General features: G+C 37.0%; 1 protein-coding gene across 3 annotated transcripts in view; it reads right to left on the bottom strand.

Annotated features, from left to right (window-relative positions):
• NUP58 (nucleoporin 58) overlaps positions 1-22,553 on the bottom strand; it is a 43,602-nt gene that overhangs the window by 16,215 nt on the left and 4,834 nt on the right. The window contains exons 2-10 of one of the 3 annotated variants that reach the window (XM_064275335.1): positions 22,263-22,405; positions 20,435-20,470; positions 17,699-17,848; positions 14,688-14,819; positions 11,964-12,074; positions 7,091-7,115; positions 6,081-6,146; positions 5,606-5,780; positions 912-991 (exon numbers count right to left, since the gene is read on the bottom strand). In XM_064275335.1, coding sequence (XP_064131405.1) covers positions 912-991; positions 5,606-5,780; positions 6,081-6,146; positions 7,091-7,115; positions 11,964-12,074; positions 14,688-14,819; positions 17,699-17,848; positions 20,435-20,470; positions 22,263-22,405 — 918 coding nt within the window. Of the gene's footprint in view, positions 1-911; positions 992-5,605; positions 5,781-6,080; positions 6,147-7,090; positions 7,116-11,963; positions 12,075-14,687; positions 14,820-17,698; positions 17,849-19,152; positions 19,332-20,434; positions 20,471-22,262; positions 22,406-22,553 lie in introns of those variants that run through there. The other 2 variants (XM_064275336.1, XM_064275337.1) reach the window with 2 other exon arrangements.

Raw genomic sequence — 22,553 nt, forward strand, 5'->3', positions numbered from 1 at the left:
CAAACTACTCAGGGAAAAAAATGTGTACACACACATAAACATGGAGAGAGGCACAAACAAGCGTGGTAAAAATCTTAACAGGCAGGTAACCGGGATAAAAGGTTTAGGAGAATCCTCTGTTCTAGTCTTGAAATGTCTAAGTTGGAAATTCGTGTCATAATAAAAAGTTAAAGAAAAAAAAAAAAGACCTCTACCAGTAGCTCACTTCACCTCTTTAAGCTTCAGGCTGCTCATCTCTAAGACTGGAATAATAACTACAGAGGTTTTGTGAAAAATATGAGATAAAATATATAAAGTGCTAAGCACACTGCTTGGCATACAGGAAGCATTTGATAAATATTAACTATTATCTCTATCAACATGGAAGGACATTAAAAAAGGGATAAGATATATCACAGGTATGAAAACTAGACATACAAACTTGGTGATGAGATTACATGTGGATTTTTCTTGTTTGATTTTACTTATTTTCTAGTTTTTCTTCCTGAGTATGTATTACCCATGTAAATAAATAAGAACTCTGCTTAGTATGTCCTTCTTAAGGATGGAACTATAAAAGAATTATTTTTAATTTAAATGTGTTAGTGAGTAAAAATATAAGCTTCCTCTACTTGCAAAATTTAATAAAGTGGAATAGACTATTCTCGGTGAATAGCATTTAAATGAAGTGTAGCTGCATGATAGTAGTTAAAAGATTAGATCTCTTAGCCTTTATTACCCTTCAGTAAAATGGGGATAACAAACTACCCTCTTAGGGTTGTTATAAGAATTAAACTTAAAAAGCTATGTAAAGTGCTTATTAACCCAGGCCTGACACACAGTAAACAACTAAAAATTCTTGGCTTGTATATTATTACTGTTCTGCTTTCTTAAAGTGAGAAACATTTGTTTAAAAAAATCTAGTAACTCACTCAGCAGGGGCTGTATTTTCATGTTGAAGTCCAGGTGGTGTTTTCTGGGTCCTTAAAGCTATTTCAGCATTTTTTAACTCCTAATATACCAGAGGTTTAAAAAAAAAAAAAAAAAAATCCCATTAGTAGTTAGGCTAAAATAACAACTATACCAGGACAGAAATTTCTCAAATAACGCCATTTGTGGAAGTTCATGCTATGAGAACACCTTGTAGTACATGATAGCTGCTTTATAACAAGCTGCTTTCCAGAGAAGACAAATTACATTCTTGCATTGTTATGGATTGAATTGCATCCCCCCAAAATGTGCTATAAATTCTAACCTTGTGGTTAGAATCCCATTTGGGAACACGTTTTCTCTGACATGTTAACAAGGCCAGGTCAGTATAGGGTGTGTCTCAATATCTTCTGAGATCTTAAAGAGCAGATTAAGCAAGCAAGCACAAATAGAGGGAAAGAAACATGTTCACCAAAGAACCCAAGAATAGAAGCTAAAAAGAGACAAGGACCTTCCCCCAGAGTCAACAGAGAGAGCCAGTGCCCTGAATTCGGACTTTCAGCCTCCTAAGCTGTGAGCAAATAGATTTCTGTTCATTAAAGCCACTTAACTGTGGTATTTCTGTGACAGCAGCACTAGATAACTAAGACAACTATCCTTTATGATAAAATTATAATGAGCTGTTCATCTACTTAAGAAACTAGGTTTCTGCAGGATCCATGAAGCTAACTCATTCAGAATGAAAGATTATGCTACTATTTTTTAAATCTTTAACATACAGAAGCAGAAAACATTATTTTAAAAAAAGGAATGAATAGTGACAATAATGTTGAGGCTGATGATGGTAGCAGTTAACATCTGGATGCTTACTATGTACCAGGCACCATGATAAAGCCTTCACTTATATTTTCTTGGTTAATTCTTGATAATAACCTTATAATGTAGGCGCTGATTCCCTGGGTGGTGCAACGGTTAAGCGCTCGACTAGTAGCTGAAAGGGTGGTGGTTCGAACCCACCCAGAAGTGCCTTGGAAGACAGGCCTGGCAATCGGCTTCTGAAAGGTCACAGCCTTGAAAACCCTATGGAACACAGATCTCCTGACACACATGGGGTTGCCATGAGTCAGGATCAACAACTAACAATGACAATGCAGGTACTACTGTAGGTACTACTATAGAACTACCCTTTTTACTGATGAAGAATTTGAGTTAGAGACATTAAGTAACTCACCAATGCCATGTAGCTGGAAGAACTATGAAGTGAGTCTAGGCAGTTTAATTCCTTTAAAGCTTACACACTTAACCATTCTTATATTGCCTTCTGCTGTCCTCAGGAAACCCTGGTGGCGTAGTGGTGAAGTGCTACGGCTGCTAACCTTTTGCTAACTTTTTGGTCAGCAGTTCGAATCCGCCAGGCACTCCTTGGAAACTCTATGGGGCAGTTCTACTCTGCCCTATAGGGTTGCTATGAGTCAGAATCGACTTGACGGCAGCAGGCTTGGTTTTTTTGGGTACTGTTCCTCAACACCATTTCTGCTTTTACATACCATTCTTTTACATACCATTCTTATCATTTCACTGTTTTCCAACCACTATTTAAGCTTCTCCTATTAAAAAAAAAAAAAGGACCTTAAGTTTATATTCCCATCTAGCAACCTTTTACTGCCAAGCCTCTCAAAAAAAAAAAAAAAAACTAGGGATAACTGTTCTTTCGACCTCTTTTTCAGTCTTCATCTCAGGCTTCCATCTCACCCCACTCTTGCACAAAAGCTCTAGACTCTACGGACTCTGCCCCCTGCCTCCCTCTCCAAACACTCACACTTGCCAGTCCCAGACACACACCCAGTGCTCCTATAGTACCAAACTACTCGCAGGTCCTCAAATAGGCCTACTTCATGCCTCCACACCTTTGCTCACCTAGCCCCTTTTGCTTGGAATGCCCCCTCACATTAGCCTTCCTTCCTACCAGCGTGGGAACACCTGCAAATGTTTCAAGACACAACACAAAGGTATCCTAGTTAGGACAGATGATAATAGCGCCCATTTGAGCCCTTTGTGCTCCCCACCATACCTTCTACCTGGAACACAATAACTGAACCTGACTGATATACAATACGTTCGTATATACTATAAGTCTTTTGATCTCGAATGCTTGTTAAAGTGCCTGGCACATAACAGACTCGTAAAAAACGTTCACTGAACGAATGGATGCTGCAAAACTCAGCAATATGACTTCAATACCCCATCTGGCATCATCCTTCCACCAACCTCCCAACAAAGAAAACTTTAACCACCCAACTTATCTACACTCCCAAGTTATCTACCAAAGAAACAAGGTCTATAAAAGACATTGCTTTATTTGCCATGAGGTTCTGGCTTCCTAACTGCAATACTGCTCCTCACTCCAGAATTGCCGAGTTTTATTTCTTCTCAGAAAGGCTTTCTTTGAAGAGAAGGTTTTTGGGTTATATCAATTGATACTAAGATTGAATCATTAAGGTATTAAGAATACTTTTTTTTTTTTTTTTCAATTTTAATTCACCAGATTCTGGGTAGAAAAACAGTTCCTATATATTAGAAACAAAAGCATGTAATATTTTATCAAAGCTTATGTGGTATCTCCAATAAAATTTTCTTAAAAGCACAGATGATTTCTCCTCAAGGAAATTTTCTTTGACCCCTGCCCCCTTCTTCCTTTGCCACCTTTGTACTCTACCAAATATTTTATTATTTCTCTAGACTTTTACTACCATAAGAGTTGTGTTCTCATCCTTGAAAGACTAGTGGCAAGACTTACATGTAACAGGTATTTTACAAATATTTTTGAACGGAACCATCTAGTTTTAGAGTTAAAATAGATCCTATCACACATAGCATTTACTTATTTTCAATTCAAGTTTGCCTTCTCAACCTTTGCAAATGATCTTTTTTCAGATAATTTATATAATTTCATATAGTTTATATCCAAATCAAAACAAACTCTCTGCCATCAAGTCGACTCCAACACACAGCGACTCAACGGGACAGAGTAGAACTGCCCCAGAGGGTTTCCAAGGAGTGGCTGGTGGATTCAAACTGCTCACCTTTTGGTTAGCAGCTGTAGCTTGCAACCACTGTACCACCAGGCCCCTATAATTCATAATTTCATGTAATTTACAAATAATTTCATATGTTTACACAAATTCTTAACATCCTCCACAGCGTAAGTGTTTAAAATTTTCTTCCTCAGAGAACATCAGTATCTGATGATATGTAAGGAAGAATAAGTGGGGAAGAAATATGGGAGGCTATTTGATTCATATTTAATCAAAGAATTTATAAGAGACTAGGAAATCCGAGTGTAAACAGCAATGTCTTTGAATTCCCTTTAAAACACTTCGTAGTTTAGTCTGCTTTACCCCCTTACAAATAGCTAGTTTAGTAACACAGTATTTTTATAAATAGATCATAAAGTATTCGCTAATAACAAACCAAACCAAACCAATTCTGACTCATATCCACCCTACAATAGTTGACTTAAAGACATATACCAAACCCGCTGCCATCGAGTTGATTCCAACTCACAGGAACACTATAGCAACCCTACAGGACAGAGTAGAACTGCCCCAAAGGGTTTCCAAACCTGTGGTCTTTATGGAAGCAGACTGTCACATCTTTCTCCCACGGAGCGGCTGGTGGGTTTGAGCTGCTGACCTTTCGGTTAGGAGCTGAGTGCTTAACCACTGTGCCACCAGGGCTCCTTTAAAGACATGAAATTGCCTTTAAAATTTTTACTTAAAATGTTATGAAGCACATAATATGAAAAGCATAGCATTCTGATGAGCCAACATTAAAAAGGCGTATTCGTGAAGTTCTTTAACACCAGGGTCAAGTTTAGGGAAATGTTTCTAGACTGCCATGATCAGATCAAGTATATTCTATAATTGTGATATATAAAACACAAGTAAATTACCTATCATTCTTCCCCAGTAGAATTTCCCTTATGTTATATTGTATTTTATACAAATATATGAAATCTACAATATAATTTTATATGTATATAAACATTTTATTTATATATATTCTACAATATAAAATAAAAATATTATTTTATATAGGGAAGAAAAACAAGTAGACATGAGTGAGAGAAGATACCAGCCTCATTACAATTTTTATTAACTATGAAATAATAAAGTCATCAACAAGTTACAATTTTTATATAACTAACGGATTTAAAAAAAGCAAAGTTTCTTCTGACAAGCTATTTTTCCTTTTGTCTAATATGGTAATTTAGCCAGGAGGCACTCTTATGAAACAAAGTGATTAAGAGCATAAGCTCTAGGTCTGGATTGCCAGGACCTGAGTCCAGACTCTTCCACTTAGTAACAAAGCACTCTGCTTGTCTTCTCACTTATTAAATGAAGATAATAATAGTACCTACCTCAATTTATACATACAACCCAGTTTAATTTTGTGAAAATTAAACTGGGTTATATATATAAATTGCTTAGGACACTATCACATACATGGTAAACACTCAATAGAAACTGTCCATTATTGTTATTATAACAATTTAAAAGTATGTGAGCTACTTGATTTCTTATAGTACATCTGTAACTTTTTATTACAAAAAAAAAAAAAAAGACCCCCCAAAAAATATTTCCATTAAAAAAATAATAGTAACAACCTCATGGTAAATGTCTGTAAGTTAATATACCTGAGCAGTTTCTATTTTCAATTTGTCAATATTGAGAGTATTCCTCTGTAGCCCACTGGCAGCCAATGACAGAAGCTGCTTTAGAGCTTTAATATCCTCTTGCACTTTAAGCATTGCTTTTGAAGACATTCTACTAATTTCTTCTTGGACCTGTTTTTGTTCCTTCACAAACTTCCTAAAAAAAGAAAAAAAAAAGAGCTGAGTTAAAAAAAAAAAAAAAACCTTTTTTTAAAAGTACATTTAAAATAAGTTGGTCAAAGTCTAAGTGTTTAAGAAACAAATCAATAGTTCTCATGCTTTTTTAAAGAAAGGCAGTTGCTATATTTTAATTCCTATTGTTCTGCTTTCTCTTCCGTGTTCGAAGCATTAAAATTTAACCCAAGCTAGACTGTTTAGGAGGAAAAGGAGATGTTCCCCATAAAATGTACTCCAGAATTCTCCAAGGATTACTTATCTAATTGTATTTGACACTTACTGGAGGTTTTCAACATCCTGGCAGATGAGAGAAGGTAGGTTTTCCTCCTTCAGTGCTTTACTATCCCTAAGAAAAACATCACAAATGTATTAAAATTACTGAAATTAACAGAACTGACAGTTAACTAGCATATGTGTTAAGAAATGATAAAATAGAGCAAATGTTCCTATTTACAGCATGCTGGTATGATTTCAAAGTTCTTTATAAAGAACAATGAATTTCCTGATGTATGAAATAAAGATATTTTAACAATTCACTGACATACAGACTTCTTATCTAAGAAGGCTGGCACATACAATAAACACACTTAAAAAATCTGACTAAATGGCTAAGAAAAAAATCAGACTGGGTGAGATGCTGAACTACCCAAGTTTCCTCTGGCTTAAAGATTCAATGATTGATATTTAATTCAAAATATTAAAGCATTCATTAAAGTATGTCTACAAAGGTTTTCATAACAAGAGGTTAAAGTTACTATTTGTTCTTCAGTACCCACTAGAACAGGACAACATGACCTAGGGATAAAACTGGGTGAGATGCTGAACTACCCAAGTTTCCTCTGGCTTAAAGATTCAATGATTGATATTTAATTCAAAATATTAAAGCATTCATTAAAGTATGTCTACAAAGGTTTTCATAACAAGAGGTTAAAGTTACTATTTGTTCTTCAGTACCCACTAGAACAGGACAACATGACCTAGGGATAGCTTAAGGAAATCACAAATATTCAGCAAGAACAAGCCGTTATATTTGGCATGCTGCGATACAATTGTGAGTTAGGTTTCAGTCACAGATCTGCTGTTACTGACTTCCTTGATATCACTCTCAGCCTCCGGCTTCTTCACTTATTAACATAGCTAACATATACACAAGAGGTTTATGAGAAGTGTACTTGATAATTTATTGACAAATGCTTTAGTAACTAATGTAAATCAGGTGAGAAAACACAATGTCTACAACTTAATAAGTAAAACTATTTAAAGCATTTTAAAGTTAGATTGTAAACTTACTCTGGTCTTGTTCCTGTTTTATCACCTAGAAAATACAAGAGGCTTCATTTAAAAATTGGTAACTCAGCAAACATTGCAAGTACGAGTTTTAAATTAATACTTTTAATTAATTTAAATTAATACAAGTTTTAAATTTATTAAATTAAGGCATAAGTAAAAGAAGCCTTGATGATGCAGTGGTTAAGCACTCGGCTGCCAACCAAAAGGTTGGAGGTTCAAACCCACCAGCTGCTCCACAGGACGAAAGATGTGGAAGCCTGCTTCTGTAAAGATTACAGCCTTGGAAACCCTATGAGATGGTTTTATTCTGCCCCATACAGTCACTATGAGTAGAAATCAACTCCATGGCAACATTTTTTTTTTTTTTTAAGTGTAAGTACACTCAGTTTAGCATGCCTGAGATGGCCCTCAGGTCATGGCATGACTTGTCATGAACTCAGAACTGATATGTCAACCAGATATGTGACAGAGCTGGTTTTCATCTACTTCTTTCAAGGCAAAGAATCTTCCTTTCTCAACTATCTTCCATGGAAGATGTTCTATATGGATGGTTTGTATTCTTGCCTAGGAGTTTGATGCCTGGGTAGCTTTACTTGACACTTTTTCAGGCCCTATCAGTAGTTACCTATCAGTAATTACCTGAACTTCTCCAGAGATTTTACAAAAACAGCAAATTAAATTTTTTTAATGCTTGCAGACATTTCAACAGCTTCCTCAATAAAAACATCCAGTTGATAATTATTATTAGTATCTGCTCCTTCAGCAAAATAATGACACAGTGATTCACATTCTGTTTTTCTCAGTTTATTTCTGATTACTGAATAAGAGCCACTTTTTGAAGAAAATATATGAAAAACACAGAAATACAAAATTTAATCCCAGCAAACAGAGGGAACCACAATGGCTCCTGTCACTATTTTTCTGCAATTACACATACATTTTTAAAATGCCGTCAGGGTTAGTGTATGTTAGTATTTTAACATATGTTCCCTGCATGTTGTAAATATTTTCCCATGTCACCTGAACGATTAAAAAATGTCCAGAGTATTGCAGGTATATCATAATTTTTTACTAGTATTTTTTACTACACATCCTCTTTACTTACAGACCTGGTTAGGTTCCAAAGCCCAGGTTGTTATGCTAAATGGGCATTATGCGAAAATGGAAGATGACCTCGTCAGGTCACAAAAATGGAAGATGGCTACCTCACTGTGTAACTGCCAAATTACATCATTACTAACTCCCAAACTACTGAGAATCATGGCCCAGACAAGTTAACACGTATCCTTAACCATCAAACCCTGCATTACTCTCATCTCGTGCCTCGGTGTTAGTTACTGTCAGATGTATGTTGTTAATGTGCAAAATAGCTATATAGCTATATAGTAGATTCTTTACTATTGTGTAAATGTGAAATGTCAGATAACAAGATAGTCAATAAGTGAGGTTATGTAAATGATGCTGCTGCCGTGAATGCCTTTCTCCACAAATACTTGTACACTACTATATTTATATTCCTAGGACTTTGTATGTGGAAGTATGTCAGGGAAGGCCTACGACACACTAATCCCTTAGAACAGTGAGAGGAGGTTTTCCTTCATACCCTCAACAACAATAAACTTCATATTTAAAAAAAAAAAAAAAAAAAGCTTTTCCACTCATATAAATGAAAAATGCCACTTCATTATAATCTTAATTCATACTTCTGACAGTACTAGAGAGGCGAAACATTTTTTCAAATGTTCATTAGGCAAGTCTGTCTTTTGTAACCTGCCTATTCATATTATTTGCTCCTTTTTCTATTTGTCTATTTGTCTCGTATACATCATATTTCATCTGTCTACTTCTAAAATTATGGAGCCCTGGTGGCACAGCGGTTAAGCACTTGGCCGCTAACCAGAAGGCTAGTGGTTCAAACCCACCAGTCACACCATAAGAGAAAGATGTGGCAGTCTGCTTCTGGAAAGGTTTACAGCCTTGGAAATCTGATGGCGCAGTTCTCCTCTATCCTATAGGGTCACTATGAGTCAGAATCAACTTGATGGCAATGGGTTTGGTGTTTTGGGTATTTCTAAAATTAGACCCTTACCTCATAATTGTAAGACAAGTCTCGATTTCAGAGATGTCAAAATATGGAAAAAAAAAAAATCACCTAAAAATCAAGTAATTTACTTTTAATTTGCCATTTACCTTTTAACTTTGTATATGAGGTTTCATTTTTTTTACTTTGAACTCCTTAATCCAACTGTAATTTCTTTTTCTACAGTTTGTATTTCATTGATTCTAAGACTTTTTCTTATACATTTTAACATATCTGGAATTGGGACCCATCTTCTATAGATGTTGTCTTAGATTTGATGAGGCATTGTAATATTATTTTTTCCCCAAATAGTTCAATTTTTTTCAGTAACACATTATTTTACTTCTGACATTCCATACTTATTATAGTTTATAAGTATTTACACATATACACATACATATACACAAAAGCATTTCTATATGTGTACATGTAACTTGGGCCTGTTTCTAGATTACTATGGACCCCTGATTAGTCTTTGCCTCAGCAACATGCATGGACTGCCACAAAAGCTTCCTAATAGCTCTCCATATCTATTCTCGCCTTTCTGCACACCACTTTCCAAATAGCTGTCAGAATGTGCTTCTTAAAATACAAATCTCATCATGTCATGCTACCTCAATGAAAACCCTTAAGTGGATCCCAACTGCCCTCAGTATAATGACAAAACTCCTTAGTGTTGCATACAAGGTCCTTCATGGTCTGGTGGCCGCCTACCTTCAGAATCTTTTTATTCTAGAGCTACATTAGCCTTCCATGAGTTCTTCAAAAGAGCCCTGGTCCTCCTTCTCTCTAAGCCTCAATACATGCTGCTCCCTGTTCTCTGAATGCTGTTTCCTGCTACTCTGCAGCCGATTAACTCCCACTGATACTTCAGGTCCCTGGCTAACTTTGAGCTCGTTGAAAAAAAGATTAATCTTTTAAATTAAAAAAAGAATACCCTGACATATACCACCTATTAAAGGGAACTGGGGATGTGGTACAAGTAATTATGAGCATTTATTCATTGTATTTCCTTTGCTCAACTCTAGCCCAGGCATGATATAAGGGTAGCACAATGGTGGGCAGGGGAAAAAAGGGGAGGTTAATTTCTTACGTTTTTCTTTCTTCTTTGTCTCAATCTGCTCTTTCACATGGATTCTAAAAGCAATTATAAAGGAGAGAAGCAGTCTCCTGTTTAAAATGAAAGTGGGGGTGGGGGGAGTTCCAGTCTGCTCCACTTAAGAGGGTAAAAAATAAGCTGCTAAAACCCTGTGTGTCAGTGTTGTATCCTTTTACCATACCTATTCAATCTGTATGCTGAGCAAATAATCTGAGAAGCTGGACTATATGAAGAAGAACAGGGCATCAGGACTGGAGGAAGACTCATTAACAACCTGCATTATGCAGATGACACAACCTTGCTTGCCGAAAGTGAAGAGAACTTACTGATGAAGAGAAAAAGACCACAGCCTCTAATATGGACTACACCTCAACATAAAGAAAACAAAAATCCTCACAACTGGACCAATAAGCAACATCGTAATAAATGGAGAAAAGACTGACGTTGTCAAGGATTTCATTTTACGTGGCTCCACGATCAACACCCATGGAAGCAGCAGCCAAGAAATAAAAGATGCATTGCTTTGGGCAAATCTGCCACAAAGGACCTCTTTAAAGTGCTGAAAAGTAAAGACGCCACCTTGAAGACTAAGATGCACCTGACCCAAGCCACGGTATTTTCAATCACATCATATGCATGCGAAAGCTGGACAATGAATAAGGAAGACCAAAGAATTGACACCTTTGACTTGTGGTCTTGGCAAAGAGTACTGAATATACTATGGACTGCCCAAAGAAGGAACGACTCTCTTTTGGAGGAATTACAACCAGAATGCTCCTTAGAAGCAAGGACGGCGAGACTGTGTTTCACATACTTTGGACATGTTTTCAGGAAGGATCAGTCCCTGCAGAAGGACATCATGCTTTGTACAGTGTCAGCAGAAAAGAGGAAGACCCTCAACTAGATGGATTCACATTGTGGGTGCAACAATGGACTCAAGCATAACGATTGTGAGGATGGTGCACGACTGGGCAGTGTTTCGTTCTATGGTACACAGGGTTGCTATGAGTCGGAAACAACTTGATGGCACCTAACAACAACAATCCTCAAACCAGACCCAATGAAGTCATTTTCCCCCCACTTTACAGATGAGGAAACTGAGGAACAGTGAGGATAAATAATTCAAATAAGGTCACACAGTTTATAAGTAATTGGGCCAAGATTTGAACCCAGGCAATTAAGCTATAGAGCTGTCACTCTTAATTACTGATACTCTTAACTACTACTATATCACGTTGTCTCTCTATATAAAGATGTCCAATACAGTGACAGAATGAAAAAACTGGAAACAAATACCTAACAATAAGACAATGGTCCACTAAACTGTTATCTATTCATAAAATTGATATTATCAGCATTAAAACGTTTTTAAAAATTACTGATACTGACATATACTCACACGAGAAAGACCAGATTACAAAAACAATGCATATATTATGATCCCAATTTAAAAGGACATATTAACATGCATATTAAGATAGCTGTGTAAGACATATACAAATCTAAGTATTTTCCAAAACAAAATTTTAAATGCACAATACACACACAACCTGTGAAATATTAATGACACTGCAAACAAACTAAAAGCATTAACACTGAATGTATAACTACTGATCTTCCAGACACAGGAATTTTTAGTAACCTAAAAGTTCCCTCAAAGGACTGTTAACACATAAAATTACAACATTACTTACTCTTTTTATCTGATGAGCTACTAAAATCTATGCCACCAAGGCCTTCATTCCCCGCAGTTGAAGTAGCTGCAGTAGTTCCCAAAGTCAAGCCTAAAGCATTCTGTCCAAGTCCTACAAATAAACCAAACATCGTTTACAAAGTTCATTGAAAGACTTTATAAAAATTTCCCACTGCTGACCAGGACACTCAAATGCTTTGGATCCCAGATTTTCTTCATACTCAATTTAGGAAAATGACAAGAAACAAGTCTAGAGCAGGTTTTGTACAAAAACAGACATTCTTGCTTGAATTCAATAGTACACATAGTTTGGATTATGTGATTTTTCCTTATTAAAAAGGCAGGATGTATTTGTTAATTCAATATGAAGACACTCAACTTTTATTTGGTATAATGTGTTTTAAAACCACCCTCTATAAAAGCAGTTTTAATTTGCACAGTTTCAGGTGAAAACATCTTGTCCTCCAATCATGCATTAAATTTTGCATGATTTTAAAATAATCTAGTTTGGATATTTAAGATTTTAATACAATGTAAAGGAAATATTATCCATGAGATTTAAAGAACTGGTAATTTAGAAGTCCTACATACAGTTCAACAAATATCGAATTTCATACTCCTAGTTATTTTCAGGGAGCACTTGGCTGCTAAATGGAAGGACAGCAGGTTGAACCCATCAGCCGCGCTGTAGGAGAAAGATATGGCAGTCCGCTTCTGTAAAGATTACAGCCTAAAAAACTCTATGAGGCAGTTCTACCCTGTCCTACAGGGTTGCTATGAGTAAGGACTGATGATGGCAACGGTTATTTTCATAAAAAAAAATTTTTTTTATAAAGGAGTAAATTTCATTAATTTCTTTCAATCCCATCTCATTGCCAAAAGGAATCGAAGGGGCCACACTATAGCTAACCATAAGTCATTAATGTATACTTATGAATCAAGTAGCGAAATTTCAAAGATCTTATGTTGACTAATCTGTATTTATGTAAGTCTATAAATTCCCAAATCAACTGTTGGTTCTTCTTGGACAAAATGATATCTATTTTAAGAACAGAGCAAACACAAGGCTGTACTAGTTAAGAGCATGGGATAACTGAAAACTGGGTTCAAATCCTAGTAATCTGACAAAAAACTTAATAAATGACAATAAGAGCCCTGGTGGTACACTGGTTAAGCACCCAGGTGCTAACTGAAAGGTCAGCCTGCTCTGTGGGAGAAAGACGTGGTAGCCTGCTTCCATAAAGATTAAAGCTTTGGAAATACTTTGGGGGCAGTTCTACTTGTCCTATAGGGTTGCTATGAGTTGGAACTGATTTGATGGCAGTGGGTTTGTTTGTTATTTTTTAATAACAATAAAAAGTCAATGGCACCATTAAATTAATATAACCAAAGTAAGCAATGAATATTGTCTCAGGAGTCTAACAAAACTCAAGGCATACCTAAAAAGTCAGTAAAAAGAACTTATATATAATCTTTGTGAAGTATGTTTAAATATTTATCCTGCAAAGAAATAATGTTATAGTTGTCTAGTGACTTGGTGACTAGTAGGGATTCTGAATACCTACAAAATTAGATAAGGACAAAGATAAGTATTTGAAATAATGCAAATTTTACAAATTTCTATAGGTAAAATCTACCCCCCACCCCCCCACCCCCAAAAATACAAATTTCTACAGGTCTGATTATCCTGACTTATCTTCTCACCTTCCACTGATTGGAATCTTCTCTACCAAATTTAGTATCTGAATAGAAGATATAAAAGCACCCTAGCTTCTTTAAGAGAAAACATCAAGTCAGATTCTTTCATTTCCTCTCACACATCCCAGGTAGCAGACACATTTTAGGCGCTCAATAAAACTTTCAAAATTAAATACCCATTATAAATTAGCCTATGATTTCAATATGCATTCATTTTTCCAAATCTCTAAATTGTTAAACAGAAATTCTTGACATTACATTGTTGTGTGCAGTGGCTACATAATTTATTCAACTAGCAAAGGAGCTTTTCTCACTCATGAAGCCTGACTGACTCTTCAAAATACGAACGTCCCAAATGGTACAATACAGACACTGTAATTTCATTAAATTACATCTACAGTTTAGAATGCCTTTAAAACAGCCACTTGTTCTTTATATCGGCATTAGCTACAGCCACTATTCAAAACACAGCAAAACCTTAGCATTAGGCATATTTAAAAAAAAGAAAGAAAGAAAGAAATCAAACTGAAAATACAAAATATTAATTCAGTATTCTCTGCCAAGCAAGTCAATACTGTAGTATTTTATCTAAAGACTACAATGAAATTATTTAACATCTGTGTTTTAAAATCTTGCCTTCAAAACATGCTAATACCCTTTCCTATAATGGACAGCAATTTCAAGAATTCCGGCTTAAAAGGACAAATGAGCTTAAAAAGAATTTAGGCTCTAAATGATCCAAGACTATTCAACCACCATTTATTAAAAAAGACAAGTTTCTCTAGAATATATACTGATTTCTTAAAGAGGTCCCTCTTGGTATTTCTGCATCTTGCCAATCAATATTGAGAAAAAGGAAAGCTTATTTCTAAAATACCGAGATGTCCAATTACATATGAAAAACATAATTCAGCTTTCATACTAGAAGGAAAAAGTACAGGTTAAGGCGACAAAGTGATCTGCTCAGAAGGACAAAGTAAAACTAAGTACAGATATTTATTATTTCTAGATAATAAATATAAATTACCTGGTGTTGCTGTATTTGTACTCTGGAAAAGCGAACCTCCTAAACCAGGTAAGGCCCCCCCTAAAGAAAGGCCTGTTGATGCAGTTGTAGTTGTTGTTCCACCCAAATTATTTAGAGTAAATCCTGTGGAAGCTATAAAAGACGAGATAGTTAAACCTTTACTGTGCTTCAAGTGAAAGTTTACAAATCAAGTCAGACTCTCATACAAAAAAATTATACACACCTTGCTATACATTCCTAATTGCTCTCCCCCTAATGAGACAGCACACTCCTTCCCTCCACTCTCTCCTTGTGTCCATTCTGGTGGCTTCTGGTCCCTTCTGCCCTCTCATCTCCCATCCAGACAGGAGATGCCAACACAGTCTCATGTGTCTACTTAATCCAAGAAGCTCATGCTTCACCAGTTTTCATTTTCCATCCCATATTCCAGTCCAATCCCTGTCTGCAGGGCTAACAAAAGGTCTGGGGACCATGACCTTCGGGGTCCTCCTAGTCCCACTAAGTCTGGTCTTTTTACAAGAATTTGGGGTCTGCATCCCACTGCCCTCCTGCTCCCTCAGGGGTTCTCCGTTGTGTTTCCTGTCAGGGCAGTCATTGGTTGTGGCCGGGTCCCATCTACTTCTTCTGGTCTCCGGCTGATGTAGTCTCTGGTTTATGTGATCCTTTCTGTCTCTTAGGCTCATAGTTACCGTGTGTCTTTGGTGCTCTTCATTCTTCCTTGCTCCAGGTGAGTTGAGACCAATTGATGCATCTTAGCTGGCTGCTTGCTAGCATTTAAGACCCCAGATACCACTCTCCAAAAGTGGGATGCAGAATGTTTTAACAGGTTTTATTATGCCAATTGACTTAGACATCCTCTGAAGCCATGGCCCCCAAAGCCCCGCCCCTGCTTCACTGGCCTTCCAAGTGTTCGGTTTATTCAGGAAAACTTCTTTGCTTTTGGTTTAGTCCAGTTGTGTTGACCTCTCCTGTATTGTGTGTTGTCTTTCCCTATACCTAAAATAATACTTATCTACTATTTAATTAGTGAAAACTTTTCTCCCTCCTTCTCTCCCTCCCCCCTCTTGTAACCATCAAAGAATATTTTCTTCTCTGTTTAAACTATTTCTCCAGTTCTTATAATAGTGGTCATACAATATTGGTCCTTTTGCAACTAATTTCACTCAGCATAAAGTCTTCCAGATTTCTCCATGTTATGAAATGTTTCATGGATTCATCATTGTTCTTTATTGATGCACAGTATTCCACTGGCAACACTATTTTTAGGAATACCACAGAAAAATACAAATAACTTTAAAAAACTGATTTCCGTGGCTCTTCAGAATAACTGCTCCTTAAAGACAAAATTATACATACCTGAAATAATCAGTGACAGAAATAAGGGCCTTGTGTAATACTAGAACCGTACCTGACAACCAATTCTGGACAGTTATAGAGTTCTCAAGGTTTACACAAAAAAAAAGAACCAATCTTTGATGGTTATGAGGGTGAGGAGGGTTAGGGATGAAAAAACACTAAAAAGGCAATAGGTAAGTGGTAATTTTGGTGAAGGGTAAGACAGTACACAATACTGGGGAAGTCAGCACAACTTGCACAAGGCAAGGTCATGGAAGCTCCATAGACACATCCAAACTCCCTGAGGGACTGAATTACTGGGCTGAGGCCTATGGGGACCATGGTCTCAGGGAACATCTAGCTCAATTGGCAGAACATAGTTTATAAAGAAAATGGCCTACATTCTACTTTGGTAGAATCTGGGGTCTTAAAAGCTTGTGAATAGACATCTAAGATACTCCACTGGTCTAACCCCATCTGAAGCAAGGAAGAATGAAGAAAACCAAAGACACAAGGGAAATGTTAGTTCAAATGACTGACGGACCTCAACTACCACAGCCTCCACCAGACAACTAGATGGTACCTGGCTACCACCACCGAATGCTCTAACAGGGATCAAAATAGAGGTCCCACATCTCCTGCCTAGAGAGGAGATGGGAGGGTAGAGGGGCTTAGAAGCTGGCAAAATGGTCACGAAAAGAGAGAGTGGAAGGAGGGAGCAGGCTGCCTCATGGAGGGGAGGGTAATTGGGAATATGTAGCAAGGTGTATATAAAAATTTTTAGGTGAGAAACTAACTTGATTTGTAAACTTTCACTTAAAGCACAATTAAAAAAAAAAAAAAAAAATAGAGGTCCCAGACAGAGCTGGAGGAAAATACAGAACAAAATTCCAACTCACAAAAAAAAAAAGAAAAAAAGACCGGACTTACTGCTCTGACAGAGACGGAAGAAACCAACCCTAAGAATATGGCCCCTGGACACTCTTTTAACTCAGTAATGAAGTCACTCCTGAGGTTCACCCTTCAGCCAAAGATTAGACAGGCCCATAACACAAAACGAGACTAAATGGGCACACCAGCCAAGGGCAAGGCAGGAGGGTACAGGAAAACTGGTAATGGGGAACCCAAAGTCGAGAAGGGGAGAGTGTTGACATGTTGTGGGGTTGGCAACCAACATCACAAAACAACATGTGTACTAATTGTTTAATGAAAAACTAGTTTGTTCTGTAAACCTTCATCTAAAGAACAATAAGTAAATTTTAAAAAAGTTTTCAACCCAAGCTACCAACTCTACTTTCAAAATTAAATGAATCCTAAGCCAGGCACGATTTATGTGAACTCTGTACCCTTCCCTGTGACTGAACTATTCCTTAAAAACAAAGATGATGTTAATAGCTGTAGATTTTACCTCTTGCACCCTCTACCCTGCTCTGCTCTGTAAATATTGACCAAATCCCCAAATGGCCTCTTAAATGCCGAATGCTGGTTTTTCTTCTTCACAAGTCAAAAATTCAGTCGTCAAAACTGTTAAATAACTGAACTAAAAATTTCCCCAAACTAAAAAAAAAATTATGCTTAATAAAGATAGAAAAGAGAACTTGGATACCTTTATTTACTAACCAAATGAAATAAAACTTTAACCATGAAATGCAACTTCATTTCCCATTGTGCCTCACCTGCTGGAGTTGATGTCAGAGCAGAAGAAAGAGTGAGACCACTGGCTGAGGTAGAAGCAATCGGCAGAGCAAATGGTGTGGCAGATGCTGCAGGCTTACTGAATCCTAAGCTAAAACCTGTTGTAGATGCAGATGTAGTGGCTGGTGCTCCTGTTTAAAAAAAAAAAAAATCTCATTTTACCTGAAGTATATGTATGGTCGCTATGAGTCAGAATTGACTTGATGACAATAGATTATATGTGTATTTTACCAGTTTCTATCAGGATCCTCAGAAGTTTGAGTTCTTACTTTCTATAGTAAGAGCAAGGGTATACGTACTTGTGTAGTTGTGAGGAAAAAAAATACCACAGTTGGGATTAAATCATGGTGAATATTTTAAAAAATACTGGCCTTTTAGATTTTTTTTAAAAAAAGCAAGAAAGAATCCAGTATAGTGATATTACAATCCAACTTCAATTCCACTCCTAGATTTTCCTAGAACAGTGTTTATCCTCTCTCCTTCCCTCTTGTCTTAAGTAGAAAAATGATCCTTCTTTTCCAAGACTATTTAAATAACCATCTCTACTCCTTCACATTCTCTTCCTTCTTGGCTTTTAGGTTTCTATTAGCTCCAGTCTTTTTTCTACTCCTCCTTGTTAAGCATTTTCAGTCCCCTTTCGTAGATATTCTTCCTCTGTTCACTTCTTAGAGGTCCTGGTGGCATAGTGGTTAAGAGCTATTGCTGTTAACCAAAAAGTCAGCAGTTCGAGTCCATCAGGTGCTCCTTGGAAACTCTATGGGGCAGTTCTATTCTGTCCCATAGGGTCGCTATGAGTTGGAATCGACTCAATAGCAACAGGTTTTTCTTTTTTTTTTTTTTCTGGTTCATTTCTTACATTATATACCCTAGTGTTCCATTCCTGCTTCTTTACTTGCTGGATGATCCATCCACTTTCGTAATTTCAACTGCAGGTCCATGAGTTTAAGTCTGTATCTATTCAAGTCCCCCAGTGGCTATCTCCACCTTGATGTCCCTTTGGACCCCTATATGTCCAGAGGTAACTTCTCATCCCACCAAAAAAAAAAAAAAAGGAATTCCTAAATTCCTCACTGTCAATTCAGTTGCTCAAGCCAGAAGCCACAACTATCCTTGACATCTTCTCCTTCCCAGTATTCTGCTAGTCACAAATCCTGTCAGTTCTGCTTCAGAAATATCCTTGGATTCCAGGCAGCCTCAAAAATCCTAAATCAGGTTCTCCCGCTCTCAAGAACCATTACAAAACCTCCTCATTTTGTAGCTCTGCCATCAGTCCTTCCAACCTCTCATCTATCCTTGGAACCATCTCAGTTATCTTGAAAAAAGGGACACCCTTTACTATCTGGTCCCAACTTGCCCCTAGAACCTCATCTCTCCCTACCATTCCCTCCCTGAATCCTAAGCTCCCGGAAGAAAACATTTTTCATATTTTGCTGACCTCTTTCATGATTGGGCCTTTGCATTTTCCACTTCTCTGCCTGGAATGATGTTTCCTACTCTCAAAATAAACTCCTGCTCTGTTCTTCCTCTGCCTTCCACAGTGTCTTTCATACATCTGTTAGGGCATTTATTGGCCAGATTACAGAGAAACATTAAAACACATGTCTGTCCCCTTTAGCTCACCACAGACTGGATCCTGTTGATGTACTTAGAAGTCTCCGACATCACCATCAGCACCATCCTTACTACCAACTCCATCCACCAGCAGCTAGTACTTAATGTCCAAGGCATTGTGCTGGGCATTTTATATGTATTTGCTCATTTACTCATCACCATTATCATTCCTATTTTATAAATGAGGAAGCTGAAGTTTAGAAAGGATATGTAACTATACCCAAGGCCACACAGCAAGAATGTAGTAGCTGCTCAAAAACTACTGAGCGAATAAATGTATGGGTGACCTCCATTTTGGATTCTCCTGAAATCACTCAAGGAAAGAAGGTAGAAATTATGCTTCTAAATTGCCCTGGCTACAACTGGAAGTTCCTGCCACAGTACGGTGCTCTGAACTCAAAAAACAAGAGGGTCAAATTCCTTGAATTTGTAGCCAATCCTGTCCAAAGGTAAACAGATTGTTTTCTGTTGGTAATGGGTGGCATACAAGTGAAAAAGTCTGTCACTCCTTAATCTGATTTAAATATAGAAGGTTCCTTAATGTCCTTTCATTTCTCATCTCCTTTCACATTTATTTACTTCTATCCTTATCCAAGACAGTTACTCCCATTTCTCTCAGCATGCCACTATGAGCAACCATGTTTCTGAGCTGGAGGAAAAGAAAAACTTTTTAGACTAACAGTCTCGTTTTATAGATAACTAAAAGGCCCTAGAAATTGCATGGCTATTTAAGATCTTACAACTATTTAGTTAAAACTAGGGCTACTCTTAAGACTTCTGACTTCTAGTTTGCTGCTTTTAACACAAAAAGGACTAAAAATGACTCAAAAAAGTTAATGGTGAAATAAATATCCATATGAAAAGTCATTTCTACAGTTAAAATTTTTTTAATTAAAAAAGATCATATAGAGTTACGAACCTTTTAAAATACTCAAATACTGAAAGCCTCTTTGGTCATTCAATACCTGTGATCTATATTCAGTTCCTTATATGCTTTCTACTATACTGCTCTGTGCAATATCAGACAAAGAAAAGAGAAGGATCACTCAATTAATTTCAATTATTAGAAAATCACACATCTGGGATCTTTCCTCAAAAAGTCTTACCCAGAGTTAATCCTGTAGAAATAGTTGTTGCTATTCCTGGGGACAAAAAGAGAAAATTTAATCATCAATACAAGGCATTCTTCTGGTTTATTTATCGTAAGGGAAAGACTCAGACTTACCCTCAGGGTGCAGTAACATTTCTAATAAGACCAATACGTATCACAAGTATCTTCCACCATAACCACTAAGTAATACATTTTTCCTACAGCCCAGGTTGTTTATAATTTGATTAACTACCAAATAACCCAGTGTTTCCCTAACTACCAAATAAGATTTACAAAATACAAGTAACTCTTGCTCGTAATGCCAACTTGATGGCAGCTGACAACACAATTGCTTTTAACAAAATTAAGCGGGAGGAGAAAAGGCGACTCCAAGCAAAGCAGAGGAACACAACGCTGTCTCCCGGAGCTGACTGGTTGTCCTGCTCATTATTTACCCTGCAGTTCTTTCATTTTCTATGCGTGGTTATGAAATGCGCTGCAGTCAAAGCTATATGGTCAATGCAAAAGCAAGTAACAAAGGCCAAGAGGGTTCTGGTGCTGCAGAATAGAAAGTAAATAAGGAAGCAAATTCTTAAATGGTCTATTCCAGTGAAATGTTATTTTTAGCTTATAATAACAAAATGCCTGTAGGTATTTTTAAAAAACAAACAAAAACTTTTTACTATTGAAATATATACCAGAAACCTTCAACTCCTTCACCTCTTGCCCTTTCCCATGAAAACTGTTTTTTTTTTTTTAATTTTTATTGTGCTTTAAGTGAACGTTTACAAACCAAGTCAATCTCTCATACAAAAACTTATATACACCTTGCTATATACTCCTAGTAGCTCTCCCTCTAATGAGACAGTATACTCATACTCCTTCCCTCCACTCTCTAGTTTCGTGTCCATTTGGCCAGCTTCTGACCCTCTCATCTCTTCTCCAGACAGGGGCTGCCCGTAAAGTCTCACGTGTCTACTTGATCCAAGAAGCTCACTCTTCACAAGTATCATTTTCTATCCCATAGTCCAATCCAATCCCTGTCTGAAGAGTTGGCTTTGGGAATGGTTCCAGTCTTGGGCTGACAGAAGGTCTGGGGACCATGACCTCTGGGGTCCTTCTAGTCTCAGTCAGACCAGTAAGTCTGGTCTTTTTATGAGAATTTGAGGTCTGCATCCCACTGCTCTCCTGCTCCCTCAGGGATTCTCTCTTGTGTTCCCTGTCAGGGCAGTCATCAGTTGCAGCCAGGCACCATCTAGTTCTTCTGGTCTCAGGCTGATATAGCCTCTGGTTTATGTGGCCCTGTCTGTCTCTTGGGCTCATAATTACCTTGTGTCTTTGGTGTTCTTCATTCTCCTTTGCTCCAGGTGGGTTGAGAGAAAACAATTGTTTTAATAACACAAAAATTTAAAACAAGTTCTCTTAGGGATGTACTATAATGTTATGGCAAAGTAGGATGCTGACTGTCCCTTATTATGTTAAATTAGTTAATGTTCCAAATTAGGAAACTTGACTTAACAATCCTCACTTACAATACTTTGTAAAATGCTACATTATGTAATCTTTAAAATTTTAAAGTACCTTAATTCATTATACTGAAAGAAAGGAGATATCGATGTGTTTGTGTTTTGTAGAGGAGATCATAGCCTATAACAGGCCATATCATTGGCCCTTATTTCCAAATCCCCATATTTCTTCTCATCTTAGTATTTACTGTTTTTTAGATTTACCACTTTTGATTCTCTACAGTGACAATCCTTGTTAAGGAAGGAGACACAGGACAGAACTTGAAAAAGAATAAATATACTAAGCCTACTCCTTAAAAATTCAACACTCCTTCTTACCTGTATTTGTTCCTCCTAGAGTGAACCCAGTGGCAGGTTTGGATCCAAAAAGTCCAGTTCCAAAACCACCTGAAGGCGCAGATGTAGTTGCAGGAGCTGTAGTGCTTCCAAGAGTTCCAAAACTGAGCCCCACAGAAGGGTTACTTGTTTATAAAAACAAAACAAAAAAGTCTACTAGAGCTAATATTTAACAAAAACAAAAATTAACTCTTCAGGGTTAATTATTTTTCTTTGTTGAACATATATAATACACCTTCATTAGATCCAAAATGAACCAACAATAAATTTACC

This window comes from Loxodonta africana, chromosome 23, assembly GCF_030014295.1.
Source record: "Loxodonta africana isolate mLoxAfr1 chromosome 23, mLoxAfr1.hap2, whole genome shotgun sequence".
Classification (NCBI taxonomy): domain Eukaryota; kingdom Metazoa; phylum Chordata; class Mammalia; order Proboscidea; family Elephantidae; genus Loxodonta; species Loxodonta africana.